A 27,228-nucleotide genomic window follows, 5' to 3' on the forward strand; every position below is an offset into this window, starting at 1 on the left:
ATTGATTCAATTATGAATATTTATTGGTGTCATTTCATATTTGTGACCAATAGAGAGAGAGGGTCATATTTTGCACTTGGTGCGCTATATTGGGTATTTCATTTTGTTGTGCTATTGTTTGTTCAGTTGTTTGTGCTATTGTTTGGTCTGGCCTGAGCAGGGTGGTAGTTTTCCCTTGGAATTGATAGGACCAATCCCAGATTCCTTCCCAAGCTTTTGTAATCCAACTTGAAATTCAATACTTCCTATCTTTTCCACAAACCGTTGTAGTTCATTCAACTCTGTTTTATGATCATCTTGTTTTATTCCCAAAGAATCCGGGACCTCTTCGTTTCCCCTAAGCTCGTTTTTTAGTTCTACCAAAACTTTATTGACCGCGATAGCAGACTGAATCTGCAAAATTTGTCTCTTTTCTAGTAATTATTTTTCATTTATGCTTTTCTCCAATTTACCACTCGTGTAAAGTGAACCAACATTAGATATAAATTGAATTCCAGTGCCAGCCAGCTTTGACTGCATTTCTTTATTGAAGTTCCGTTTAATATTTATTTTCTTCTTTTTAGTTTTCTTTACTTTTGTTGTAAAATTTCGCTAAACAAAAATTGAATCTTTAAATTGTGGTTTCGCTTTGCATCTTATTTCTCTCTTTTAGTTTTTCTTACTTTTACTGTAGTATTAAATAAATCTTCCTTAAATGGGAATTGGGATCCCAACATTTGGTTTTTTGTATGGGGCCAGGATTTCTTGAACGTTTTAGGAATGCACGAATGATAAATTTTTTTCCATTTTTTTTTTTCTACGACATTGAGTGTTTCACCTTGATATGTACTTGTCGGTGTCTCATATTCGGTATGTGTGTTCTGAAGTTGCTGATAGTGTGGTAAATGTTTTTTATTTAAATATGGCGGCTCTGAGGTTAGAAGTAAGTTACTGAAGATTATTAATATGGTTTTTAAAAGAGGGAAAGTACCTAACAGTTTTAGGAAAACCTTAATTATACTTCTGTATAAAAAGGTGATAAGAGTGAGTGTAGTAATCATCGAGGCATTAGTCTGGTCCCTGTAGGTAGCAAATTACTTAGAAATATGGTACTTTTTAGACTGAGAGATACTGTAATGCAGTGAAGGTGTTAAAAGTAGAATAGCCAAGGCTCAGGGTGTTTTTTCACAGTAATGTCTTCGTTCTAGATCGGCAAAAAGTGTATAAAAAGCACCTATTTCTACCTTTTAGCTGGAGGAATTGAAAGCAACTTCTATACTAATTCGATGTTCGTCTTTATGGCACTTGGTATTAACCAAGTGACATATAGTGATTGCAAATTCTGTTGGTCCCGGTTTTGCTAGTTTAGGCACTTCCAGATAAGCTAGGACGATAAAATTTGGCAGGCGTATCAGAGACCAGACCAGATTAAATTAGAAATAGTCATTTCCCCGGTTCGACCACCTGGGGGGGAGTGGGGGACGATTTATTTGGAAGAATTTGAAAAAATGAGGTATTTTTAACTTATGAACAGGTGATCTGATCTTAATGAAATATAATATGAAAAAAACTTCGTTTTCTTAAAGAGTTAAAGAGGCTGCGTCCCAAAGTCGAACCTTAAAACGTACAGGAATTAGAAGAGGCAGTTGGGGGGCTGCCGCCCCCCAAACCCCCAGCTCTTGGCTTCGGAAAGGCCCTCTTTTAATTAACAAAAAATTGAAATGAATGAATAATGGAATAACTTCGAAAAATGTTAAACACAAGAGGACAGGAGAACCATTGCGCCGAAACTAGTAATTAGTAACAATGAAGTCCCCCCCCAAAAAAAAAACCTGTACAAAAGAGTCTTTAAAAGCTGGGGGTTTGGGGGGCGGCAGCCCCCCAACTGCCTCTTCTAATTCCTGTACGTTTTAAGGTTCGACTTTGGGACGCAGCCTCTTTAACTCTTTAAGAAAACGAAGTTTTTTTCATATTATTTCTGTACGTTTTTCTACAATCCATGGTGGATGTAATTTAATAATTTCTGTACTCCTCGTACAGGAATTAGGAGAGGAACTTGGGTGGCTGCCGCCCCCCCCCCGCTTTTAAATCATTGTATAAAATAGAAAAAAAATAGATAGAATGACCGAAATGTTTCTTTTGAAATGAAACTTTCGGGGAGTTAAGATTTTCCTACGAAACTTTCATGGGCACTTACTCGGAGAATTCCGCATCGAATGAGTCTTCGTACACCCAGATCCGATGTCGGATGTGACCTGTAGGCGTCTAGGAAAAAAAAGTAAATGAATTTTAAGTGGCTATGCGTGGTTTCTGGAAAACAGGGAAGGAGTTATCGGATCAAGCTGAAATTTCGCGGATAAGCTCCTGGGCCCTAGGGGACCTTAACTTGTGAATTTCAGCCCGATCGGACAACGTTAAAGGGGGGCTTGGGTTGACAGGTCGAAACTTTCGGCCATATTTTCCCCATGAAGAAAAAGTTGGAGGGGGATGAAATTTTGCAGGTTTCTTAGTTGAAGCTCGGGCTACGAAATGTATCCCTCCCCATCCGTCTGCGACCACTGGAACCGAAGATCGCTTAACATTGTCGTGTGTCGCCTCTTTATAGAGGCACGAGTGTGCCTCCTTGATGATATTTAGAAGGATGCCGTGTCTCAGAGCTCTTATTTTAAATCCCGACCGAATCTTGGAAAACACTTAGAGTGGAGGGATCGGGATGAAACTTGGTGGGAAAAATAAGCACAAGTCCTTGATAGGTGATTGACATAACCAGAACGGATATGCTCTCTTTGGGGGGAGGTTTAGTCCTGAAAAATTAGGAAAAGTGAGGTATTTTTAACTTACGAAAGAGTGATCGGGTTTTAATGAAAATTCATATTTAGAAGGACCTCATAACTCAGATCTCTTATTTTGAATCCCGATCGGATCCAGTGTCATTGGGGGGAGATGGGGGGTGCAGAAATCTTGGAAAAGGCTTAGAGTGGAGACATCAGGATAAAACTTGACGGGAAGAATAAACACAAGTCCAATATACGTGCATGACATAACCGGACGGGATCCGATCTCTTTGGGGTAGTTAGGGGGGAGGGGTTCATCGGGAAAATTAGAAAAAATGAGGTATTTGAAAATTACGAACGGGCGATTAGATCTTTATCAATTTTGATGTTTAGAAGAATCTTGTGCTTCAGAGCTCTCATTTTAAATCCCAACCAGATCCGGTGACATTGGGGGGGAGTTGGACGCGTAAACCGTAAATCTTGGAAAACGTGAAAATTAAGGAATCTTTATCTTACGAATGGGGGATCGGATCTTAATGAAACTTGATATATAGGAAAATCTTACGTCTCAGATGCTCCATTTTCAATTTGAATCGGATCTGCGGACATAAAGGGTTTTAGGGGGAGACAAATATTGGAAACCGGAATTCTTGGAAAACGCTTAGAGTGGAGAGGTAGGGATGGAACTTGATAAAAAGAATAAGCACAAGGTCTAGATACATGATTGTTATAATTGGAACGGATCCACTCTCTTTGGGGGAGTTGGGAGGTTTCTAGTGCTTTGGCGAGTTCAGTGCTTCTGGACGTGCTAGGACGATGAAAATGGTAGGCGTGTCAGGGACCTCGACAAATTGATTTGATAACAGTTGTTTCCCAGATTCGACCATTTGGGGAGCTGAAGAGAGAGGCAAAATTGAAAAAAGAGGTATTTTTAACTTACGAACGGGTGATCGGATCTTAATGAAATTTTATGTTTAGGAGGATCTTGTGTCTCAGAGCTCTTATTTTAAATCCCGAACAGATCTGGTGACATTGGAGGGGGGAAACGGGAAATCTTAGAAAGTGCTTAGAGTGGAGAGATCGAGATGACACTTGGTGGGAGGAACAAGCACAAGTCCTAGATACGTCATTGACATAGCCGGACTGAATCCGCTCTCTTTTTGGGGGATTTGGGAGGGGGTCTTAATTCGGAGAAATTAGAAAAATTGAGATATTTTTAACTTAAGAATGGGTATTTTTAACTTAAGAAGATCGGGATGAAACTTAATGTGGAGAAAAGCAAATGTTGTAGATACTTGATTTATGTTACCGCATTGGATCCGCTCTCTTTGGGGGAGCTGGGGGGTCCAGTGCTAATGCGAGTTGGGTGCTTCTGGACGTGCTAGGACGATGAAAATCGGTAGACGTGTGAGGGACCTGCACAATTGACTTGATAACAGTTTTTGCCCCGATTTGATTATCTGGGGGGCTGAAGGGAGAGCAAAAGCGGACAAAATTAGGTATTTTAACTTACTAATGGAAGATCGGATCTTAATGAAATTTGATATTTAGAAGGACCCCGCGTCTCAAAGACCTTATTTTAAATCCTGACCGGCATTAAGCCTCTTATTTTCCTTTTAAATCAATCTATTGATTCTTAGAATTTTGCAAGAGCTCGTGCCATATGAGCTATTCACTTGTCCAACCTTGTCACAAGTGCCATATGAGCTCTTAGCTCTTGTTTTTAAAAGTCGTTGTACGATAAATTATAATATTTGTAAAACAATTTTTTAGATGTGTTAAAAAAACCTAGGATGTATTTCATCTAATAGTTCTCTCCAATCGGTTCAAGTAAAACGCAGCAGTGGTTACTTTTATATGCTTTTTGGCAAATTTGGAACGAAGTCTAGGGCTTATGAAAAGTTGTAAGCCTAAATAATAGGTTTTTTGAGCTGTAACGGAGTCGCACAATCCAATAGAAAAAGAGATAAGTTGGGGCTTCACCTTCCAGATTCTTTGTTAACGTTTTGTTTGCATGCGATCTGGAACGTGAAGCCAGATCAAAGTACCCTGGGCTAATTTGGAAAAAAGGGGCATTTGAGCTTTCAGATTTCTGGGAGCTTTTGTGCTATAAAAAAATATTATAATGGTGGAAAAAATAGAGTAAGAAATTAAGAATTGACTTCAATAAATATGAAAACAAAATTATTGTAGAAACACTGAATTGCTGGAAAGTGGGAGTGAAAAAAACATCTGGGAGCTCTTTTCTGGATTGACATCGCTATCCAGAAAGCCCAGAATCTACAAATTCCGATAGGTAAAGCCTCAGCTTTAGATTATCTATTCTTGCTCGTAGAAGCGACTGACAATTCATATGATGGACAAAAATTATTAGGGTATTATGTATTACATTGACGATATCTTTTTCTTTTTAGCTGCTCTTCGATTTTGAAAGAAATAAATTAATAATAACAATGAGATTAAAGAAAAAAGGAGAAAAGAAGGGCAATGGAAGAGCTTATTTATTTTGCAGAGAGTATTGTTTGAAGGAACATGCGCTAAAAAATTTGTGTCTTGTATATTTTTTCCCGAAAAAGTATATTTTTCGAGCTTTGTTAGATACACATTAAAATTTTGACAAAGCTACACTGACTTAATTTCAGGTATCGATATTCAGTATCGGTGAATTCTAAACAAACTGATAATTTTGAACTTAAACTTAATGGGGGAATGCTACAAACATATTGAAGGTATTTGGAAGGATAATCCTAATAGAACATGGATAACCTTTTTTTGGTTTCATCAAACTTAAGCATATTTTGGTTAGGAATTAGTTTTATTTTCCACTATTGATATCAAGATGGGGAAGGTTAACATCTGGTATAAAGGATCACTAAGATATGTGAGAAGCTTAGAAAATTGGGTAAGTATTTAATAGTTAAATTTTTCAAAAAGGAACACTTTAAATTGCTGATGTAAAAGTGGAGTTGGTTCCATTACTAACATACAAATGAGGTGAACATTCTATCCTATTACTTGATGCTTTTTTTTAGCCTATTGGCTACTCTTTCCATGTATAATAGTAATTAAATCAGGTCACAGTCTGAAGCTTCACCTGTCTGGATTTTGGAGAAGGGAACAACATGGCTCCTTTTCCGTTTAGGTGGTCCCCCTCTGTAATAGCCTCTCCAAGTCTACCATCCAAGCTGAGACTCCCCACTCCTTCAAGGCTGGAGTTGACAGAGACTGGGAGAGGGCTGAGTAAAGGCTAGACTGGGAAGCTAAGACAACATAATTACATCACTCACCACCAGTGAGAACCTACAGGAGGATCTACCACCTTATCTCACTGGCAAATGCAATTTAAGGTAAGTCCAAAAGTTAATATAAGTCCTTTATGGACCCCTGAAGGCCCTTATTGGTAAAATTCTAGTTTAGTTGCTTTTGTCTATCTTGGAAAGGGGTTAGCATAGGTTAGGAAAATGAGACTTTCAGCAATGATATCAGGACCAAGAACATACTAAGGGAAGGTATTACCAAGCTGCTGTGTCTTAGAAATTTGCACATTTGACAGGTCTATCCCTATTGGAATTTTGACAACATAATATTTTACCCAGATTCCCAGTTTTTGGTTTCCTTTTCTCTAGTCTTAGTCTTGAAAATGCAATCCATGCTGTTTAAGTATAATTTTAACCCATAACAATCTTTTTTCTCTCTAAATTTAGGAGATGTTTTGGCTGTCCTTTGAAACCTCATAAATCAGGATTAAGCAAAGCTGTAGAGCTGAAAACAGTTTTTTTGTACTTCATTTAAGCACAAGATCTGTTTTACAAAGTTTCACTTTTATAACACAAATATTTCTAAAGGTCACCAAAGGTCAGTCCTCATTAGAGGGATAGTAGAGGAGAAAAAAGCATTAAAAAAAGACATCAAGTGGTATGTTCACCTTATTTGTAGGTCAGTAATGGAAAACCTCAACCCTTAAAAAATCTGGAAACTACTTTAAAACACTCTAGAATATTTACTTAGCCTGTACCATACCTAAAAGTGTATTGCTTTGCCCTCCCCCCTATTTATGGACAAATATATTGCCCAAGTTATTTATAGGCTAGTCTACTGTTTGTATTTTCAGTAACACAACTCTCTTTCCAACAGTTGTTTATTGCTAAATTAATGAAAATAGAAGAATGCTCCCAGCCTTTTGAAAATAGCCTACAGAGAGTTGTAGGCAGTAAATTTGCAGTTTTTAACATGATTTGGTACTTGTATAATATAGCCCCTCCCTAATATTCTTCTAATATGTTACTCTGATGCTAAATCTTAATGAAATATACCTAAGTATTATAAAAATATAGCCTAATACTTTAGAAACAAATTTGGACTATATATCTGCACATTAGGGGATAGGGGTAACATATAGCAAGCCTGCATGCCCAATGTATTAGGTACAATTATTTTGAATATCATGAAGCAAGATTTTTTTCTAACCCCACACTATCCAAACACTTTAACTCCCTGACCTAATCTGCAAACATATAGCCCAAATTATAGGCTATATTTTCCATCTATTCTGTCACTTCTCTTTGTCCTACCTCATGCTAAGCTGAAAGAAACTAAAAAAAAAACAGGTTTATAATGCATTAATGAATGAACAACATGAGCAATATAAGCTATAGTATACAAGTACTATGAATACATCACTTTATATGTTTTCTTTTTGCTCTTTCATATTTCAGTAATTGCTTTTGGGTGTAATTACATTTTGAGCCCTTAAAGGGCTAAAACTTAATCTAATAAAAAAAAATACACAGTTTATCCATTTTTACTACTAAACATTTTAACATTTTACTACTAAAGCTACCATAATGAAGATCATTCCTAAATCACTTACAGATGACAATTTTTTTCACTAGCAAGAATGTTTCAGAAACACATTTTTAAACTTTTGGTTTCTGTAGACTGTTTAACCCATATCAGGGTTGTTGTGTGGGGAAAGAGGGGGGCATCTCCCCCTCCGAATGTTTTTGGACATTTGGTGAAAAGAATGAGTTGGTAGAATTGTGGTGCTTTGCACTGCCAAAATTTTTTGTTTGTTTAAGTAAAGACTATGAAAATACTGACATGTCATTGACAGGTGCCTTGAACTTAGTTCGTAAGGGCAGCAGTTTTACTGACCCCTGATGTGATTTTACAGATGGTGCTCCAGTTTTCCATTTGGTTAAAAAAACAATAAAGCACAGAAATAGTGAAATGATTTATACCAAAATCTCAGTTGTAAATGCAGTAATTTTGCTGATAAAGGCAGTGATTTTAAATATTGTATTCAAATGGAAAATATGCTAATTATTGATAAAATGACCAGCCAGTTGGTAAAATCCCTCATTCCCCCTCATCCATGAATATTTTGTCTTGTAATGCTCCTGACCCCTATTAGCCCTTTAAGGGCTCAAATGTAATTTCCCCCAGAAGCAATTATAGAATTATGATTCAGTATAAAAGAAACATTAAGTTATGTATTCACCTCCACCCTAGCTAAATTAATGTTGACAACTGCATAAAGTAAAGCAATACATTTTTGGAAATGTTATAAGTAAGCATTTTTTAGGCTTTAAAATGGTTTCCAGACTTTTTTTTCCTTGTGGAGAATTGAACCACTTAATAAGGTAAAAGGTCTCTCAATATTAGATTATTAGAGAGGAACTGGGGATAAGTTGTCAAAATTGGGAACCAAACCATGGAAATAAGCATAAAATTAGCAATCTAATAATGTGTTGTTTTTTGTTCTAGCATGTCTCCATCTCAAGAGGCCTAATTCTAGACCTTTACCCTAAATATTTACCAAAAATTGTGTAGAAGGCAGTTCTTTAGCTTAATTTTAGAAAAAATTGAATAGGATGCCTTAATGGATCTAGTCAGGGATCTAAGCACTTTAAAAACTATAGTACCACCTAGAAGCTATTAGTGCATTTGAGTATTCCAAGATTACTCATCCAACAAGCCTGATTGCTTGCTCTTAGTGTTTTCAAAAGATATAAATAATGTCAGAGGCTAGTAGAATTACTACTTTAAATGGTCTGGACTAGTTGTCAGATAAATTACACTGTTTTACCCTGGAAAGTGCAGGATTACTGACATCATATATCAACAAAATAATTCAATCTTTTCAAAAATGAAAAAATATTTGCAATTATATGCAAAGAACAAAAGGAGATGGCGAATGTGAAATGCAACACATCTTCAGGGGTTTATAAATAAGCTAATTTTACAGTAGAATGTGGATTGTTAATGTTTTTATTTGTCTTTTCTTCTTCAGTTGACAAGTTGCTGGATAAGTATTAGTTGCTATATTTTACAGATTACTTCTGGAGAATTTGATATTAAACAAAATATTTGAATAATGGATGCTAGGCCACACTGTTTGATTTCATCAACATTGATTTCCTAAAAAAAAAAAAAAAAAAAAAAAAATCAAAGATGTTAGGCTATTAGTTCAAAAATTTAGTTTTAGGCACTGCCCCTCTTAGAGTTTTACTTTCATTCTGAATATGGTTAAGTGAAAGAAACTGTAATAATTCAGTTCCAGGTTATTGCAGATGGTAAGTACAATAAAATAAGAAGATTACAAAGGAAATATACTTAGCAGTAATTTTCTTGTTTGAAAAATATAAGAATAACACTGTAGGCCAAATCCTTTCTCTGGTGAAACTGCTAAGGAGAAATGATTTTTAACTTTATCAAAAATATTAACCTCTGACTATTCCTTTCATGAAAATGGAAGATGAAGGCCTTGTTAATGCAGAACTTTTTTTTTAATTTGTTTTAGTTTTTTCTTAATTTCACCAGATCTCACTTCTTTGGCTGCCTCAACATACTCAAAGCCAGAGCTTACCTTTGTCTTCAATTTTCTTTAAGCCAGGATCTGAATCTAAAATGACTTTTGAATTGTCTACATGTCCCATGAGTTACAAACCTTTTTCCCAGTAATAGGTGAAATCACATGGTGATGCAGAACACTATCATGGGAGGATCCTCAATAGGAGGTCAACCGCACCAGGGTGTAAGATCCAGATTTATGGACAACAGCCTCTGCAAAAGGCTGCCTCAACCCTTTTGGGGTACCTGCAAGACTGGGGACCTTGCAGTCAACTCTATTCCCTCTTGACCAGTGGAACTCCTCACGGAAATTATAGCCTAATAAATGAAAGCATTTGCAAGGGATTCTGATTAATGTATAATTTGTCAGGGCTGGGCCTGTTTTGACAGGCGTTTTGGGTTGAAAAACCTCTTCCTTGCTAATTTATCTACTTTGGGTTGCCTCCCTATAGTAGCATAATTTTTGTAGGTATGAATATATAACGAGTCAGAGGTGATAGGCTTGGGACTGTCTGTGCAGGATTTTGACTAAGTGCTGAGATCCATGTTTTGACCAAGATGGACCCAGGATTGCTCCATTCATACTGGAGGTCTCAGGAGCTTATTGCTGTCTGGTTCTAAGCTGGCTTAAGTGCTTTGGTGAAGATATGTTGATTTTTGTCCAGGAATCATTGTCCTGGTATCCAGGGTCATTGCTTTTCCTGAGGCCAAAATAATTTCAGTGATTTAAAGAATATGGAAATCGGAACTGAAATGCTATGACATTAAAAAATGACTATTGTGTCAACATGTTAACTGACAGATTCAGACAATTCGAACTGAACTTATTAGGAGTTTCAGAAACTCATATCCAAGAGGTTTGGAAGCATGCAATTAGGTGATAGATGATTTTTTTTTACTCAGGCAGGAAGGATAGGGTACATAGACAAGGAGTAGGGCTTATGATGAATAAGGAAGCTCCTAAGTCTTGTTTAGGCTGGGATGGCATTAATAATAGAAAACTAATTGCTCATTTTATGACTAAAAACCTCAGTGTATCAGGTGTAGTAGTATATGTCCCTGTTGAACCAACTGAAGGAGATACTAGTGACTCATATTAATTTTAGTTACAGTTACAGGAACGAATAGACAGGGTCCCAGGTAAAAATATGGTGATTTTTACTAGGAGATTCTAATGCCCAGGTCAGTAAAAAGGGATAGATGGTATCCTAGCCTAGGTAAATTTGGTGTAGGAAAAGTAAATAGTAATGGCTACAGACTTTTACAATTTTGTAGGTATAACAATCTAGCTATAACCTGTACAGTGTTTGGTCATAAAATGGCCCATAAGTTGAAATGGTATTCATGTGATGGTAAGACAGTAAACCTTATTGATTATGTTATAGTAAACTGAAGACTGACAGGATCAATACAAGATACTAGGGTATATAGGAGTGCTGTTATTGATGTAAAAGTGAAGATCACCATCTAGTTGTTTCTAGGGTTAATTTAAAGCTGAAATTTCGGAAGGGTAACTACCTCCCAGAAAGCTGTGATGTTGGTAGACTCTAGGATGAGAATTTGAGAGAAACTTTCTAGGAACAATTGAATGCTAAAGTTGAGAGTTTAAAATTTGACAATGTGGAAGATGGTTGGAATAGTCTTAAAAAAATAATTTGTGAAGTTGCTGATGGTGTCTTAGGGAAGAAAGTTAAGACTACAGCTAGGAATATTAGTGAAAAAGCTTTATGTCTAATAGAGAGGAGATGATGTTTGTACAAGAATTATCTTAGTGATAGATCATATGAAAACAAAAGGAATGTAAAAATAATGGAGAAAGCATTAAAATAGGAACTAAAGAGGTGTGAAGTGGAGGCAATGGATAAAATTGCCAAGGATCTGGAAGATCCAGCTAGATGGCATAATGCTAAAATATTGTACTGACATGTTAATAAATTGAGAGGGAAAAAACAGCACGGACTTGTCCCTGTTAAAGATAGGAATGGGGCCACAATTAGTTATGAGGAAAGTGTTGAACATTTTGAGAATGTCCTAAACCGAGATACAGTTACAGTAAAAGATATAGAGGAAAATGAATAAGTTTGTTATGCCTAGGATGTGAAGGAAGGCTTGCTAGGTGAGAAGAATTAGCAACAGCACTAAAAGGATTAAAATATAATAAGGCTCCAGGTGCTAATAGTGTGGTAAATGAGTTTCTTAAATATGGTGGCTCTGAGGTTAGAAATAAGTTACTGAAGACCATGAATATGATTTTTGAAAAGGGGGAAGTACCTAACGATTTTAGGAAAACCTTAATTAAACTACTGTATAAGAAAGGTGATAAGAGTGAGTGTCAGAATTATTGAAGCATTGGTCTGGTCTCTGTAGCAAATTACTTAGTAATATGATACTTTTTAGACTGTGAGATGCTGTGAATAAAGTTTTAAGAGAAGAACAATGCAGTCTTAGAAATGGCAGAGGATTTGTTGACCAAATTTTCACTTTTAGGTTAATAATTGAGAAGTGCCTTTGTTGTCAAACACCTTTGGTCCTCAGTTTATTGATTATGAGCAAGCGTTTGATTCTGTTGATATAAGCGCTTTAAGCAAAGGTCTTATCCTTATATGGTATACCAGACAAATACATTAAAGTGATAAGTGCTATGTGTAAAAATAATACTGCTGTTGCTAAGGTAGGAAATGAGGTTAGCATCTGGTTTTGTATTAAATCAGGAGTTAAGCAGGGTTGTGTTCTATCCCCCTTTATATGGACGGGGTGTTTTTTTTGCAGATAAAAAAAGTTTGGAAGAATAGAAAGATAAGTTGGCAAACCAAGATTAGAATATTGGAAGGTGCAGTGATGACAGTGGTCAAATATGGCTCTGAAGCATGGGTGCTACAAAAAGCAGATGAAGATTTATTAAATGTTTTCCAGAGAAATTGCCTATGGATTGTCCTGGGTATCTGACTACCTGACCATATTTGGAACAGTAGGCTGTACAGAAAATGTGGTTCAATCCTGCTTTCTAGGGCTATCAAGGAGGCACACTCGTGCCTCTATAAAGAGGCGACACACGACAATGTTAAGCGATCTTCGGTTCCAGTGGTCGCAGACGGATGGGGAGGGATGCATTTCGTAGCCCGAGCTCCAACTAAGAAACCTGCAAAATTTCATCCCCATCCAACTTTTCCTTCATGGGGAAAATCTGGCCGAAAGTTTCGACCTGTCAACCCAAGCCCCCCTTTAACGTTGTCCGATCGGGCTGAAATTCATAAGTTAAGGTCCCCTAGGGCCCAGGAGCTTATCCGCGAAATTTCAGCTTGATCCGATAACTCCTTCCCTGTTTTCCAGAAACCACGCATAGCCACTTAAAATTCATTTACTTTTTTTTCCTAGACGCCTACAGGTCACATCCGACATCGGATCTGGGTGTACGAAGACTCATTCGATGCGGAATTCTCCGAGTAAGTGCCCATGAAAGTTTCGTAGGAAAATCTTAACCCCCCGAAAGTTTCGACCCTCCAACCCCCCACCCACCCCTTTTAACGTTGTCCGATCGGGCTGAAATTCACAAGTTAAGGTCCCCTATGGCCCAGGAGCTTATCCGCGAAATTTCAGCTTGATCCGATAACTCCTTCCCTGTTTTCCAGAAACCACCCATTAGCTATTTAATTAACGGATTTCTCTCCATAAGAGCCCATGTTAATTTGAAATTTTTAAAAGCTATTGAGAAGTTATATTTACACACATGCAAGTTATTAGCTCAGTTGGTAGAGCGTGAGACTTTTAATCCTCGGGTCAAGGGTTCAAGTCCCTTACGGGCGGTTTTTTTTCACAACATCAAAAAAATTTTGATAACACCTGGACAGCTTATCATTTGAGAGATAACAGAATATTAGCTTCTTATGAGCAAAAGAAACATTTCGGTCATTCTATCTATTTTTTTTTCTATTTTATACAATGATTTAAAAGCGGGGGGGGGCGGCAGCCACCCAAGTTCCTCTCCTAATTCCTGTACGAGGAGTACAGGAATTATTAAATTACATCCACCATGGATTGTAGAAAAACGTACAGAAATAATATGAAAAAAACTTCGTTTTCTTAAAGAGTTAGAGTGGCTGCGTCCCAAAGTCGAACCTTAAAACGTACAGGAATTAGAAGAGGCAGTTGGGGGGCTGCGGCCCCCCAAACCCCCAGCTTTTAAAGACTCTTTTGTACAGGTTTTTTTTTTGGGGGGGGGGGACTTCATTGTTACTAATTACTAGTTTCGGCGCAATGGTTCTCCTGTCCTCTTGTGTTTAACATTTTTCGAAGTTATTCCATTATTCATTCATTTCAATTTTTTGTTAATTAAAAGAGGGCCTTTCCGAAGCCAAGAGCTGGTGGTTAGCAAAAAAACAAAAAACCTGTACAAAAGAGTCTTTAAAAGCTGGGGGTTTGGGGCCTCTTCTAATTCCTGTACGTTTTAAGGTTCGACTTTGGGACGCAGCCTCTTTAACTCTTTAAGAAAACGAAGTTTTTTTCATATTATAATGAAAAAAGGTTAAGATGGATAGGGCTAAATGGAAAGCTGTTCATCCTAGTCTGGGGTGAGAGGATGTCATAAAGAAAGATTAAAAGGAAATGGGAGCTTCCTGGGAGGGTGTAAAGAGAGAGTCTTTGAATAGATTGGGATGGAGGAGGAGCGTGCGTAGCTGTGTTGGCCTCAGGCAGCTTGATGCTGTGATGAGTTGTTAGTAGTAGTAGTAGTAGCAGAAATGTAGCTTTTACATTAAACTGAAAAACAGGTTATCCATATTGAGAATATAACGCTGTATTGGCTATCTGGCAATCACTTACAATATGGCATTTAGCTCTTCTGAATGGCACATTTATGCTTATTGTTTAATATTAATTAACATAATATAAGTGTTATGTTTGTTAATTTACTTATGTTATGTTATGTCATGTTATGTTAATAGCTTAACATAAGTGTTTTTTTAATATTAATTAAAAAACACTTTCAGAAACAAGAAGTTTTTTTAAAGGCCATATTAAACTTGAGATCAGCAGCAATAAAAATCTACAATAGTTTAAACTCAAAACAACCAGAAATGACTATTAAAGAATAAATGAAACCCAAAACAAACAGAAATAAAATGAACCATCATAGTAAATAAACGCACAACATATACTAATATAAATGAATAGGTAAATAGTAAAATGAGTGAAACTTAAATTGGATATGTAAATAAAGTAAAAAAAAATCCTTTACTATTAAAGAATAAATAATAATAAATAACTTGACCACCCCTTAACATTAAAACCTTATATAATTTCTTAGACCACACTGCTTTTCCATTTTCGAAAAATAGATTGAAGAAAAAACGGGTTTAATTTCTATAAAGCAGTGAACAAAAATAAAATATATAAGCTACACTTTAACTAAAAAAAATAAAAATACTCCAAATATTCCAGCCCCACGTCCGGGAGCCTTTCTCAGCGGACAAAAAAAATTACAAACCGACAATTTAAGACTTTTTTTTAAGACATCATAAATAAAATGCCACGACAAATAAAACACCACAAAAAATATAAACAATAAAATAAATAAGAAACAAGCTCACATTATAAAACAAAACTCTTGCACTGACGGTAATAACTTTAGAATAAAACTAAAGTAATCGTATATAATGAAACTTTCCTCTGCCACATTCGGTGTATAAATGGGAATATGTAAAACAAAACTCCTGCATGGATGGTAGTAACTTTAGAATAAAACTAAAGCAATTGTATATAATGAAACTTTCCTCTGCCATTTCCACTTTATACACCAAATGTGGCAGAGGAAAGTTTCATTATATACAATTGCTTATCCACATTCTTATGGGAAAATCTGAGACATGGGCTCTAAACTATTTTTAAACAAATAAATAATTGTCAATTTTGTAAAAAACATACAACCTTTTTTAAACTGGCAACAGAACAAATGTCCAATAAGCTTATGGCTGAAATTTATATATATTTTTAAGACAAGATAACCTATATAACTACAGATAAACTGTGTAAATCAGGCTATTAGCTTACGAAATTCCAATTTTTTACTCATACAATCTATGTTAAGAATATTGCATAGTCCCCACAGAATGGAAAAATACAGTAATAACTGGAGTTTTATAAATAGGAGTAAAAATAAAGAGGAATAACTGAACGACTAATTTATACTTGCCTGCAATAGCATACAGAATCAAGAGCTAATTAGTATATTCTCCCTGGGGGCTAACCACCATCAAGAGCTGTCGAGAATTTGTGGTTTGACTGTGACACTTGAATGAATGAGACAGTGAAATTTTATGTCCCTTTTGTTGCCAAGCTTGTTAATCAAAGAAGGTGCCACCACACACAGGGAACTCTCAAAGAAGCTAAATAACCCAAATGATAATTCCTTTAATGGATTTTTAGTGTTTTCCTAGCAGGTATATTATTCAAATTTTGGAGACTGCCCTTTCGTGACCTTTAAATGGAAAATTAAATAAAAAAAAGCTAGTTTTTTTTAACTGAAAGTAAGGAGCGACATTAAAACTTAAAACGAACAGAAATTACTCCGAATATGAAATGGGTTTTCCCCTCCTCAACGCCTCGCTCTTTACGCTAAAGTTTTTAATTGTTTTAAAAATTAGAATTGTGGCAAAGAGTCAAACTTTAGCGTAAAGAGCGAGGGATTGCAGAGGGGAAAACCCATTTCATATACGGAGTAATTTCTGTTCGTTTTAAGTTTTAATGTCGCTCCTTACTTTCAGTTAGAAAAACTAGTTTTTTTATATTTTATTTCTGAACGTTTTTGAATTAATGCATGTTTGATTTTGGCTCTCCGCACATAAATTATTAAAATGAAATTTGCATACTAATTCTTTTTTTGGCTAAATGGCTTTCTCTTAATTTTGATCAGACGATTTTGAGAAATAAGGGGCGGAGAAGGAGGCGTAGTTGCCCTCCAATTTTTCGGTTACTTAAAAAGGAAACTAGAACTTTTAATTTTTAACAAATGTTTTTATTAGTAAAAAATGAAATTCCACATTTTTGTAGATAGGAGCTTGAAATTTTTGCTATAGGGTTATCTGATACGCTGAATGCGATGACGTGATTTTGTTAAGATTCTATGACTCCTAGGGGGTGTTTCCCTCTATTTTCCAAAATAAGGTAAATTTTCTCAGGCTCGTAACTTTTGATGACAAAGGTTAAATTTGATGAAACTTATATATTTGAAATCAGCATGAAAATCCGATTCTTTTGATGTATCTTTCAGCATCAAAATTCCGATTATTAGAGTTTCGTTTACTATTGAGCCGGGTCGCTCCTTACTACAGTTCGTTACCACGAACTGTTTGATTCTGCTCCATTTAATTGGGAAGATTCACACTTTCTGATGATTTAAGTTGCATTACAACTGAGTATATCTGTCTCCAGCAGAAAACAGTACAAGTCAAATGATTCCTCTAAGCTTTTTGAGAAATAGATGTCAGTATTTAGTTTTGCGTAATTTTTTTTGTATCTATCATCCTAGTTCTACAAGCTATGGCAAGACATCCTAATCAATTCTAAACAATTAGACTAAACAAATTGAAAAAGTTTTTAATAGAGAAAATAAGTTGATCCTCTCAGGTGCCGTATTTTCTAAAGATTGGTAACAGAAGTAGAAGAAATAGTGAAGCCAAGCTAACACTATACTCTTTACCCAAGCTAGCTAGTGATTACAGACGGCACATAATAACTGAGTAATATGAACGCATATGACCTATTGGTCGAACGCGTCAAACCCCAAACAACAACAACAAATATACTTATTTGTAAAGAAAGTGTATGTGGAGGGGCTAGGAACCACTTCTTACACGTACAACTTAAAAACACATAGATTGTGCTCCAAGCTACAAAAACAATTACAGAGTATTTGGTGCATTAGACTTTCTGGTATTAAGGTTTACAGCATTCTTAAGATTTGATTGTTGCAAGACAACAGTGAAAACTTGAGGATTTTGATGAAATGAAGAGGTGCAATGCAAAAGTTGTGTCAGACTTGGAGGGGTAAGATTTGTGGAGACACTAGTTTGCGGCATTGGCTATTTTTGCAATGTAAATAATGGCTGTATTGTAATCAAGAACTAGATGATGAAATAGTCATTTAGCTTGGGTTTTTTGATGGATATCCTTCCAGACCTCCTTAGGCATAATATTCATCATCATCAGTTAACTTCATACCTTATTTCCAGTCTATTTTTCTTGCATGATTTTTGAGCTTGATAGGTTACATAGTAATCTAGCATGTCTTTCCATTGATTTCATCCCTAGAATATTTTTTCCCATACTCTGCACCACTCTTGTCAGTTTCACTATATTTGTAATAAAGGGAGGGGTTTCAGGACTTTATTTCCATTGACACGAAACTTGAAAAGCAGAGATAATACAAACACACGACAAGGAGTGGGTAGACGATTTTTCGAAATGATTGGCTTCAAGGATTATATGATATTTCGGTAAATTTAGGTGCAAATTTCCCCCATTTTCAAAAATTATCTAACCATTCACGAGGGCCTGGACTGTATGGCCATGAGCATTGATAATTAAATTGTAGAGCTCCAGCTTCTTATATGGATCTATCTTTCAGATATCAATGTTACTGGGAAAGTTAAATGGTTCAATGTAAAACATGGATATGGATTCATACAGAGAGACGACACAGGGGAAGATATTTTTGTACATCGTGTAAGTGCTACATTTTGTCCCCTTCCTTTTATTTGTACCCAGTATAATTTAGTATAGTGGTTTCTTATGAATTTTTTCTTGCAGGGGTGCCAATTCATAAAGACGTTGGAGGGATGGTGGCAAAATGTATTTTCCAAAATTGCGAAGGGGGTTAATTTTGGTGTTTTCAACTTTTTCAATGAAAATACCAAGAATTAAGTGTTATTAAAAAGAAATCCAATTTTTTTCAGCCTTCTAGGCCAAAAGAGGACGGAAGATCCTCCAGATTAGGCTTGGATGAGTTCACAAAGAAAAGGCTAAAATTTTCAAGGAATTCATTTCAGATGGCCACAGCAGAAGCTTTAGATGTAGGGTTTGATGAAAAATAAGTATTGGAAAGTGGTGTGGTTCTTGGTAGAGTTTATGTAATCAAACAGCTTGTGGTAACGAACTGTAAGTAAAGAGTGAATTGGCCCAATAGTAACAAAAATTCTAAATAAAAACGATGAAAATCAATAAACAAACAAAGGCAGAAATCTCAATGAAGAAACAAAAAAAAATGGGACTACGGCCTGTAGAAAGAAAATATAAAAACCAAAAACGACGCAGATATTCGCCTGTATGAAAACGAGGTGTCTTCAACGCTTATGAAGCAAAGGTCAAAAATAGCCTAAGAACAAATAAAAACCAAAAACCAAGTAATAAAAACAACCAATATTAATATCTACGATTGTTGCAACTGATCCACATAGGTTAGAGAAGCTACAAGTTACTTCGATGAGAACACCAAAGCAACTGCTTGAAGTTTTTAACTTGAGTTGCTTTGGTGTTCTCATCAAAGCATTAGCTTCTGTGACCCATGTGGATCAGCTGTGATATTGTAGGTATTAATATTGGTTGTTTTTATTCCTTGGTTTGGCTTTTATTTGTTTTTAGGTTATTTTAGTTTTTATCTTTGTTTAATAAGCGTTAAAGACGCCTCGTTTTCATACCGGCGAAATATTCGCGTCGTCTTGATTCTTATTTTTTCGTTCTACTGGCCGTAATCCCGTTTGTCTGTTTCTTCATTGAGATTTCTCTCTTTGTTTGTTCTTTGACATGGGTTGCCAGTTCGGCTTCAGATCTTTCATTTGAATTAATGGTTCAGAAAAATTGGTTTTTTACGCTAATTCCAAATATGTAAGATTCATCAAGTTTAATGTGCTCATTAAAAGCTACAAGCCTGGGAAAGTGTTTCTGATTTTCCAAAACGGGAGGAAATATCCCAAAAAATTCAATCGATCTTAATAAAAATTGCACTATCGGATTCCACATGTCAGAGAACTGTACTGTAGAAGTAAGAACGTATCCAGGATTTTTATGGCACTTGGTATTAATCAAGTGACATATAGCAATCGCATATTCTGTTGGTCTGTCAGTCTGTCTGTCTGTCTGTCCCGGTTTTGCTAGTTTAGGCATTTCCAGATAAGCTAGGACAATGAAATTTGGCAGGCGTATCAGGGACCAGACCAGATTAAATTAGAAATAGTCGTTTCTCCGATTCGACCATCTGGGAGGGAGTGGGGGGACGGTTATTTCGGAAAAAACTAGAAAAAATGAAGTATTTTTAGCTTATGAACAGGTGTTCGGATCTTAATGAAATTTAATATTCAGATTGATATTGTGTCTCAGAGCTCTTATTTTAAATCCTGACCGCATCTGGTGACATTGGGGAGAGTTGTGGGGGACCTAAAATCTTAGAAAACGCTTAGAGTGGAGGGATCGTGATGAAACTTGGTGAGTAAAATCAACGCAAGTCCTAGATTCGTGATTGACATAACCGGAACGGATCTGATCTCTTTGGGGGAGTTGGGGGAGGGTTTATGGAAAAATTGGAAAAATGATGTATTTTTAACTTACGAAGCAGTGATCGGATCTTAATGAAATTTCTTATCTAGAAGGAACTCGTAACTCAAATCTCTTATTTTGAATCCCGACCGGATCCAGTGTCATTGGGGGGGGGAATCTTGGAAAACGCTTAAAGCGGAATGATGAGCATGAAACTTGGTGGGAAGAATAAGGACAAGTCCAAGATACGTGAATGACATAACCGGACCGGATCCGCTCTCTTTGGAGGAGCTGGGGGAGGAGTAATTCGGAAAAATTAGAAAAAATGAGGTATTTTCAACTTACGAAGAGGGGATCAGATCTTGATGAAATTTGATATTTAGAAGGATCTTGTGCTTTTGAGCTATCATTTTAAATCCCAACCAGATCCAGTGGTATTGGGGGAGTTGAAGGGAGAAACTGTAAATATTGAAAAACTTGAAAATTGAGGTATCTTTATCTTACGAATGGGTGATCGGATCTTACTGAAACTTAATATGTAGAAAAATCTTACGTCTCAGATGCTCCATTTTCAATTTGAATCAGACCCGGGGACATAGGGAGTTGGAAAGGGGAAACAGAAATCTTGGAAACCAGAAATCTTGGAAAACGCTTAGAGTGAAGTGATCGGGATAAAACTTGATTGGAAGAATAAGCCCAAGTTCTAGCTACGTCATTGACATAACTGGAACGGATCCGCTCTCTTTGGGGGAGTTGGGGGGGATTTCCAGTTCTTTGGCGAGTTCGGTGCTTCTGGACGTCCTAGGATGATGAAAATTGGTAAGCGTGTCAGGGACATGCACAAATTGACTTAATAACAGTCGTTTCTCGATTTGACCATCTTGGGGGCTGGTGAGAGAAAAAAAAATAGAGGTATTTTTAACGTATTTTAACGAATGGGTGGTCGAATTTTAATGAAATTTGGTATTTAGAAGGACCTTGTGTCTCAGAGCTCTTATTTTGAATCCCGACCGTATCCGGCGATATTGGGGGAGTTGGAGGGGGAAACGGGAAATCGTGGAAAACGCTTAGAGTGGAGAGATCGGGATGGAACTTGGTGGGAAGAATAACCACAAGTCTTAGATACGTGATTGACATAATTGGACTGAATCTGCTCTCTTTGGGGGAGTTGGGGGGGTCCAGTGCTTTGGTGAGTTTGGTGCTTCTGGACGTGCTATGGAGGTGGGGGGGGGGGGGGTGTTAATTCAGAAAAATGAGAAAAATTGAGGTATTTTTAACTTAAGAACGGGTGACCGGATCTTAATGAAATTTTATATTTGAAGGAACTCATGTCTCAGAGGTCTTATTTTGAATTTCGAACAGATCTGGTGACATTAGGGGGAGTCGGAGGGGGAAACCGGAAATCTTGGAAAACGCTTAGAGTGGAGACATCAGGATGAAACTTGGTGGGTAGAATAAGCAAATGTTGTAGATACGTGATTGACGTAACTGGACTGGATCCGCTCTCTTTGGGGGAGTTGGGGGGTCCAGTGCTTTGGTGAGTTCGGTGCTTCTGGACGTGCTAGGACGACGTCGATTGGTAGGCATGTCAGGGACCTGCACTAATTGATTTGATAAAGTTGTTTTCCCTGATTTGACCATTTGGGGGGCTGAAGGGAGAGGAAAAATTTGAAAAAATGAGGTATTTTTAATTTACGAGTGGGTGATTGGATCTTAATGGATTTTGATATTTAGAAGGACCTCGTGTCTCAGAGCTCTTATTTTAAATCCCGACCGGCATTAAGCCTCTGATTTTCTTTTTAAATCAATCTGTTGATTCTTATAGTTTTGCTAGAGCTCATTTCACATGAGCTCTTGGCTCTTCCGACCTCGTCACAAGTGCCATACGAGCTCCTAGCTCTTGTTTCTGAAAAAGGGGCAAGAAAATTTTAAAATCGTATCAAAAAAATTTTTATATTCATTTTTTTACGTTTTTACGAGTCGGGCAAATATTCCAGGGAGGGGGGGCTCAAATCCCCCTTACCATTGGATACGGTATTTTGTAGAAGTCTCAAGCTCCTATCTACAAAAAATGTGGAATTTTGTATTTTTTTGCCAGAAGAAAGATCACGGATGCATGTTTTTTTTTTCAGGGGTGATCGTATCAAAACAATTGTTCTTGTGGATTTGTAGAGGGCTCCTCCGAATAGAAATTTAATGTTCTAGTGTTCTTTTGGAGTGGTTAAATGGGATTGGGTTGGAGTAAGATGTGACTTTTCAAAAAGAAAAAAAAAATTTGTTATTTTTTATCGTGTATTATTATCTATATGACGAGGCTAGGCGTTTACAATTTTTCAGGTCTAAACAAATTTCACTATCTTAAGTAAATTCCCTGTTGTTTTACACTTTCTAACATTGGCATATAAGGGCTTAAACCTCTAAAATGGGGTTCGTTGATTGTTCTGTAGTTAAGGAGGGAGGGACTTGCCTCAAATGGTGCATTTTAACGACAAAACATCCCAAGTCTTATTGAGCCTTTAGATAAATAAAGAATTAGTTCTAAGGGATAGACGAGGGGTGGGTGGAGGTAGAAATTGGTATATAAACCCCTGGCCTGTATACAGGGCTTTTTTGGTGGGGGGGGAGGAGGTACAAAAATAAAATTAAAACGCATCAAAAATGTGAAATTGATTTTTAATTCCTCTTGATTTCTGGGAACATTTCTGGTCTACCCTGTTAATATGAAAGGAGAGAGTAAAATTAAACCCCAAATTGAGAACAATTGCTCATACCATAAATATTCCTGTAAATCAAGTGATTAGATATCAGTTTCTTTCCACCCACCCACTCTCTCCCCCCCCCCCAAAAAAAAACAACTCATTCTCATTCACCACCTCAAAACTGATTCACCCCCGATCCCAGTCCCCTGCGTTTAGCAGGGTCATTCAATCGGACGGAAATTCGAAGTCACAACTTTCATAGGATTTTTTAAAGGATTGGGGCTGTGACTCGGTTGGGGTGGAAAATCTTATTATATGCAGTCCTTAGCGTAGTTTCCATTGATGTTAGGTTAGAGGCAAGTTTCGAGTAAGCTGCTGCAAGGATCACCGTGACTTCCATTGGAAAGAAGATCACAAAAGTGGGCAGGTCGACTTGTTCATTGTCGTATTTTCGTCAAAATTCAAGCATATCATTTATATGCCTAGGTGAGGCCAGATCACATTTCGTCCTCTTGATGTTTTGTTAAAAGAGGCAGAAAACCACTTTTCAGCTTTTGCAATCTTTATATCATTTGCATAAAAAAAGCCAATGTTATATTTACCAAGACTCTTTGAGTATCTTAGTGAGATTCTCACTCTTTGAGCAAGAATCAAAATACACTCTTTAAGGCATCTGCCTCCCCCCACCTTCAAAATGACTGACCGCCCCTCCTTCAAAATAGCCGATACATACTTACACATCATTGTATATAATTTTAGGAAACATTAAGCAAATTAGATGAATTAAAAAGGGTGCTGCTGCCAAGCAGCACCCTTATTTAGGACTATTCTAAATGCAGGGAGATGAGAGATTATTTCCTAGCCCACCTTCCCCTACCAGAGGAGGGGCAGTACCATTCCTGTAACGCGGAAATTTTTGTTTCTTTGATTCCAGAAATTTAAACAACGTGTTATGATTAGTAAAAAAGATGACTGTATTAATTGCGAAAGGGGCGGAATTATTTCAAGAATCAACAATGGATGGAAAACGGAAAAAATTGAGAAAGGTTCAACAATATTCCTTATTATTCATTGGTTTACGAAACAACTTTCTTTTTTTGTTGATAACATGAAATTACTTGTATTTCTTTTAGAAAATAGTGGAAGATGTATATTCATCAATAATGCATTTGTTGTAGCGGAAATAGTTTTTAGAAAAGTTCTGGTTAACATTTGAATTTTATGAATTTGAGGCTTAGGGATTAACAACCTTTGCGAATTAAGAAATGAAAGAAATAGAAAAAATGTAATATTATAGATATTATGTCATATTTGTAAAAAAAAAATCATATCTAGATATGATCCAGCTAGACGAGATCAGAAAGGAGATTGGCTCATGCTGAACTCAACTAAAAAATGTATGTAACTTTATATGATCAATATCAGGGACCCCCCCCCCCTTATCTACCTTATCTACACATTAGTTACAAAGATGAGTCTATCCACAAATTACTTAAAGAGTATAATTTAAATTTTAGACGAATATACTAATTGTTCAATTGTGTTTTTATGATACTTTCCCATCTAGACTGCAATTTTGCGTAACAACCCACGAAAAGCAGTCCCATCTGTTGGCGATGGTGAATTCGTTGAATTTGACGTAGTGATTGGTGATCAGGGTACAGAGGCATTCAATGTTACTGGGCCTGGTGGAGTGCCAGTAATAGGATCTACATATGCTGCTGATAAACGTGGAAGAGGACCCCAGCAAAGGAGACGAGACAGTAAACATAATTTAATAAAATCATGCTTGCTTATTTTTTTAAGTTAACTATCATTATGTTTTGTATGTGGTAAATAAAACAAAATCTTAGTTCTTTTAAAGCTAACATATTCAGCAGGGCTGTGCTGTCTAGATAGGTTGTGCTTAACTTTAAAGAAATGTTGAAGCTGTTTCTTCTTTGTCAAATATACGTTGTCTTTGATTTTAAGTTACCATTTGCCATTATTTGCAATGGATTGGATTTTATTCTTACTAGTCAAAAATGTAGAATTACCAGCTGCATCTCTTAAATACGTCTCTTTGTCTCAAGTAGTCTCAAGTAGACTTTGGTAGTTTCATAAAAAAAGCTATCTTCGTATTTTTGATTACGTATTTGTTTTGTCACCTTTTTAGTGCTATCCGTTTTGATTTTTTTTTGTATTTGACCAGGTTTTGAAATACAATAATACAATATTGTTGTTGTTAAGTCATCACTAGTGCTTAAGTCGCTTTGTAATTACACTTGTAAGTAAAATCAAAATTAACCACGACTTCAGCGCCATTGTTGTATCCTGTGCGTAATTCTGAGAGTGGAGCTATGTTCAACCTTTAAATAACCTTTAAATGTTATCTCTATGAGCATAAAAAATTAAAGACAAAGTATTAGTAGACCGTATTTGTGAAGAAACTAGTATTGATACTGACTTTTTATTTCAATTTCTTGCTATTTTTGCATCCTGCTTCTGTAGTTCTAGTATAGCTTTAAAATCAAGAGACAACACATACGATTTACAATGAAACCATTAAAAAAGATGGTTTAAAATACGGAAAAAGGGATCGGACTAACGAAAGCCTGTAAAGGGGATAATTTTTGTTGTAAAATGACAAGTAGATTGAGCAGAACAAATTACCCAGAAATCCCCCGAATTCCACATGACGTAGTGACCCAACTGTACGTTCAATTGTGGAGATTTCTCCTTTGGATTTCCCCTTTTTTTTGTGCAAAGTTCATTATTGCATCTCATTACATCATAATGTTACGATGCTGATTATCCTAGAGTGCGTTTTAACCATGAACAATACTTGACTGCATTTGAACTTTTGTCAACTTCAAGAGTTTTACTCTCCGTGGTCTCTGCAACTCTAACTAGTATGCCTTTAACCTCTATTTAATTTTCCAGAACTCCTCTCACTGAGTAGAATTAGCACATAGTCATTTAAAGATGGTCTTGGTGATGAATTTTGAGGTGACGGAAATATGGATGATCTTACTAACGGATTTTGACTAAGCTTCCTTAAGTTACTTGAAAAGGACCCTATTTAAGTCCTGTCCTGTGGCAATTTTTGTGATTGGTATAAAAACTGTAAGGTACAAAAGGTATAAAATTGTTAATTACACTGGTTTCTTTGCCTGATGACGCTTCCCATATAGAGGAAATGGCTAAGCCGGTTAGTTGATAAGCCCATGGAATGGCCTTTAATTTCAAGCTAGTTTGATGTGTAATTATTGGAAAGGATTTAGAATCTAAAGCATCTTGCGTTCATGGGTAATTTTTAATCAGTGTAACAAAACATTCAATAATTTTTCGAAAGAATTTGCAAAATCTTCGTTCTTTTATTAGTAATGTGAGGTACCAGATTGCTTTCTCTGTCACTGATTAAGTATAAATGTATCTGTGCATCTAGTGTCGTTGAAGTTGATTATTTACACTACTGTTATTCCAGTCCGAGACCGGTTCGGAAGTCTTCGTTTTAATAACTTATGTCTAATCATGAAGTTATTGCATGTTTTTTGTTGTTGTTTTTTCCTGGAAACAACTTTTTGTGATTCTCCTTCTGTGAAATAGGCGTGGTCAACCCAAATCAGCATTACTCTGACCCTGGTACGTCTTCGAGTCCGTTTGCTTTAGAAGTCCCAGAAGAGGAAGAGTCATATAGCTCCTCTGATGATTATGACACAGGTTAGTAGTCTGGTTGTATTTCTAGTTAAAAGCAAAATTATAAAGGTAAATGAAATCATAAGGAGCAAAAACAAGCCAATAGCCGTAATTAAGTCATTGTTTCCTCTTTTCTTGTAAACTTGATTTTATAATTTCTATTCGTTTTTCCTAGTTCCTATATACACACTTAACACAAAATAAAAATATTGAAAAATGGGTAATTTTTGGGGCTAAAAACTGTATTAAAAAAAAAAGTATGAAGCAATAATACGATTCCGAATATACTAGCTTTACATCCAGAAGACAATATTTATAGATAAAAAAATGGCTTAGAAAACATATAAATAAAGGTAAAAAAACCCAAGAAAACTTAAGTCGAGACATAGTCGAATACGGACAATCATAAATATTTAGTATATCATAAATATTTTGACATATGTAATGTTATTTCATTAGTTGTTTGCTTCCAGTAAGTTTGAAGATAATCCAAAAATGTTTTAGTTCGTTTTTTATTCCGTCAAATATCATTATGACTTTCAATTTAAATATTAGATCAAGATGAGACCTGTGATGGGACCAGCTATGGTGCATCATCCCGTGAATCTGATTATGGAGCTTTAGAAGAAAGAACAGGCAAAGATGGATCCTCTTGTGGTGTAAGTCCTTTTCCCTTTCTTTTTATTATAGGTTTTTTTAGGTTATAGGTTATGGAGAATATA

At 36.2% G+C, this 27,228-nt stretch overlaps 1 protein-coding gene across 2 annotated transcripts; it reads left to right on the forward strand.

Annotated features, from left to right (window-relative positions):
* Positions 1-5,367: 5,367 nt before the first annotated feature.
* On the forward strand, positions 5,368-27,228 carry LOC136028157 (Y-box-binding protein 1-like). 2 transcript variants are annotated; one of them, XM_065705835.1, is made up of 5 exons: positions 5,368-5,482; positions 18,226-18,323; positions 24,396-24,591; positions 26,417-26,530; positions 27,062-27,228. In XM_065705835.1, exons 1-5 carry the CDS (start codon positions 5,455-5,457, stop codon positions 27,211-27,213), a joined length of 588 nt encoding a protein of 195 aa, XP_065561907.1. In that variant the 5' UTR covers positions 5,368-5,454; the 3' UTR covers positions 27,214-27,228. The 2 variants fall into 2 exon arrangements, with proteins under 2 accessions (XP_065561907.1, XP_065561906.1); XM_065705834.1 differs by lacking the exon at positions 5,368-5,482 and adding an exon at positions 12,375-12,543.

This window comes from Artemia franciscana, chromosome 6 (genome assembly GCF_032884065.1).
Source record: "Artemia franciscana chromosome 6, ASM3288406v1, whole genome shotgun sequence".
Classification (NCBI taxonomy): Eukaryota; Metazoa; Arthropoda; class Branchiopoda; order Anostraca; family Artemiidae; genus Artemia; species Artemia franciscana.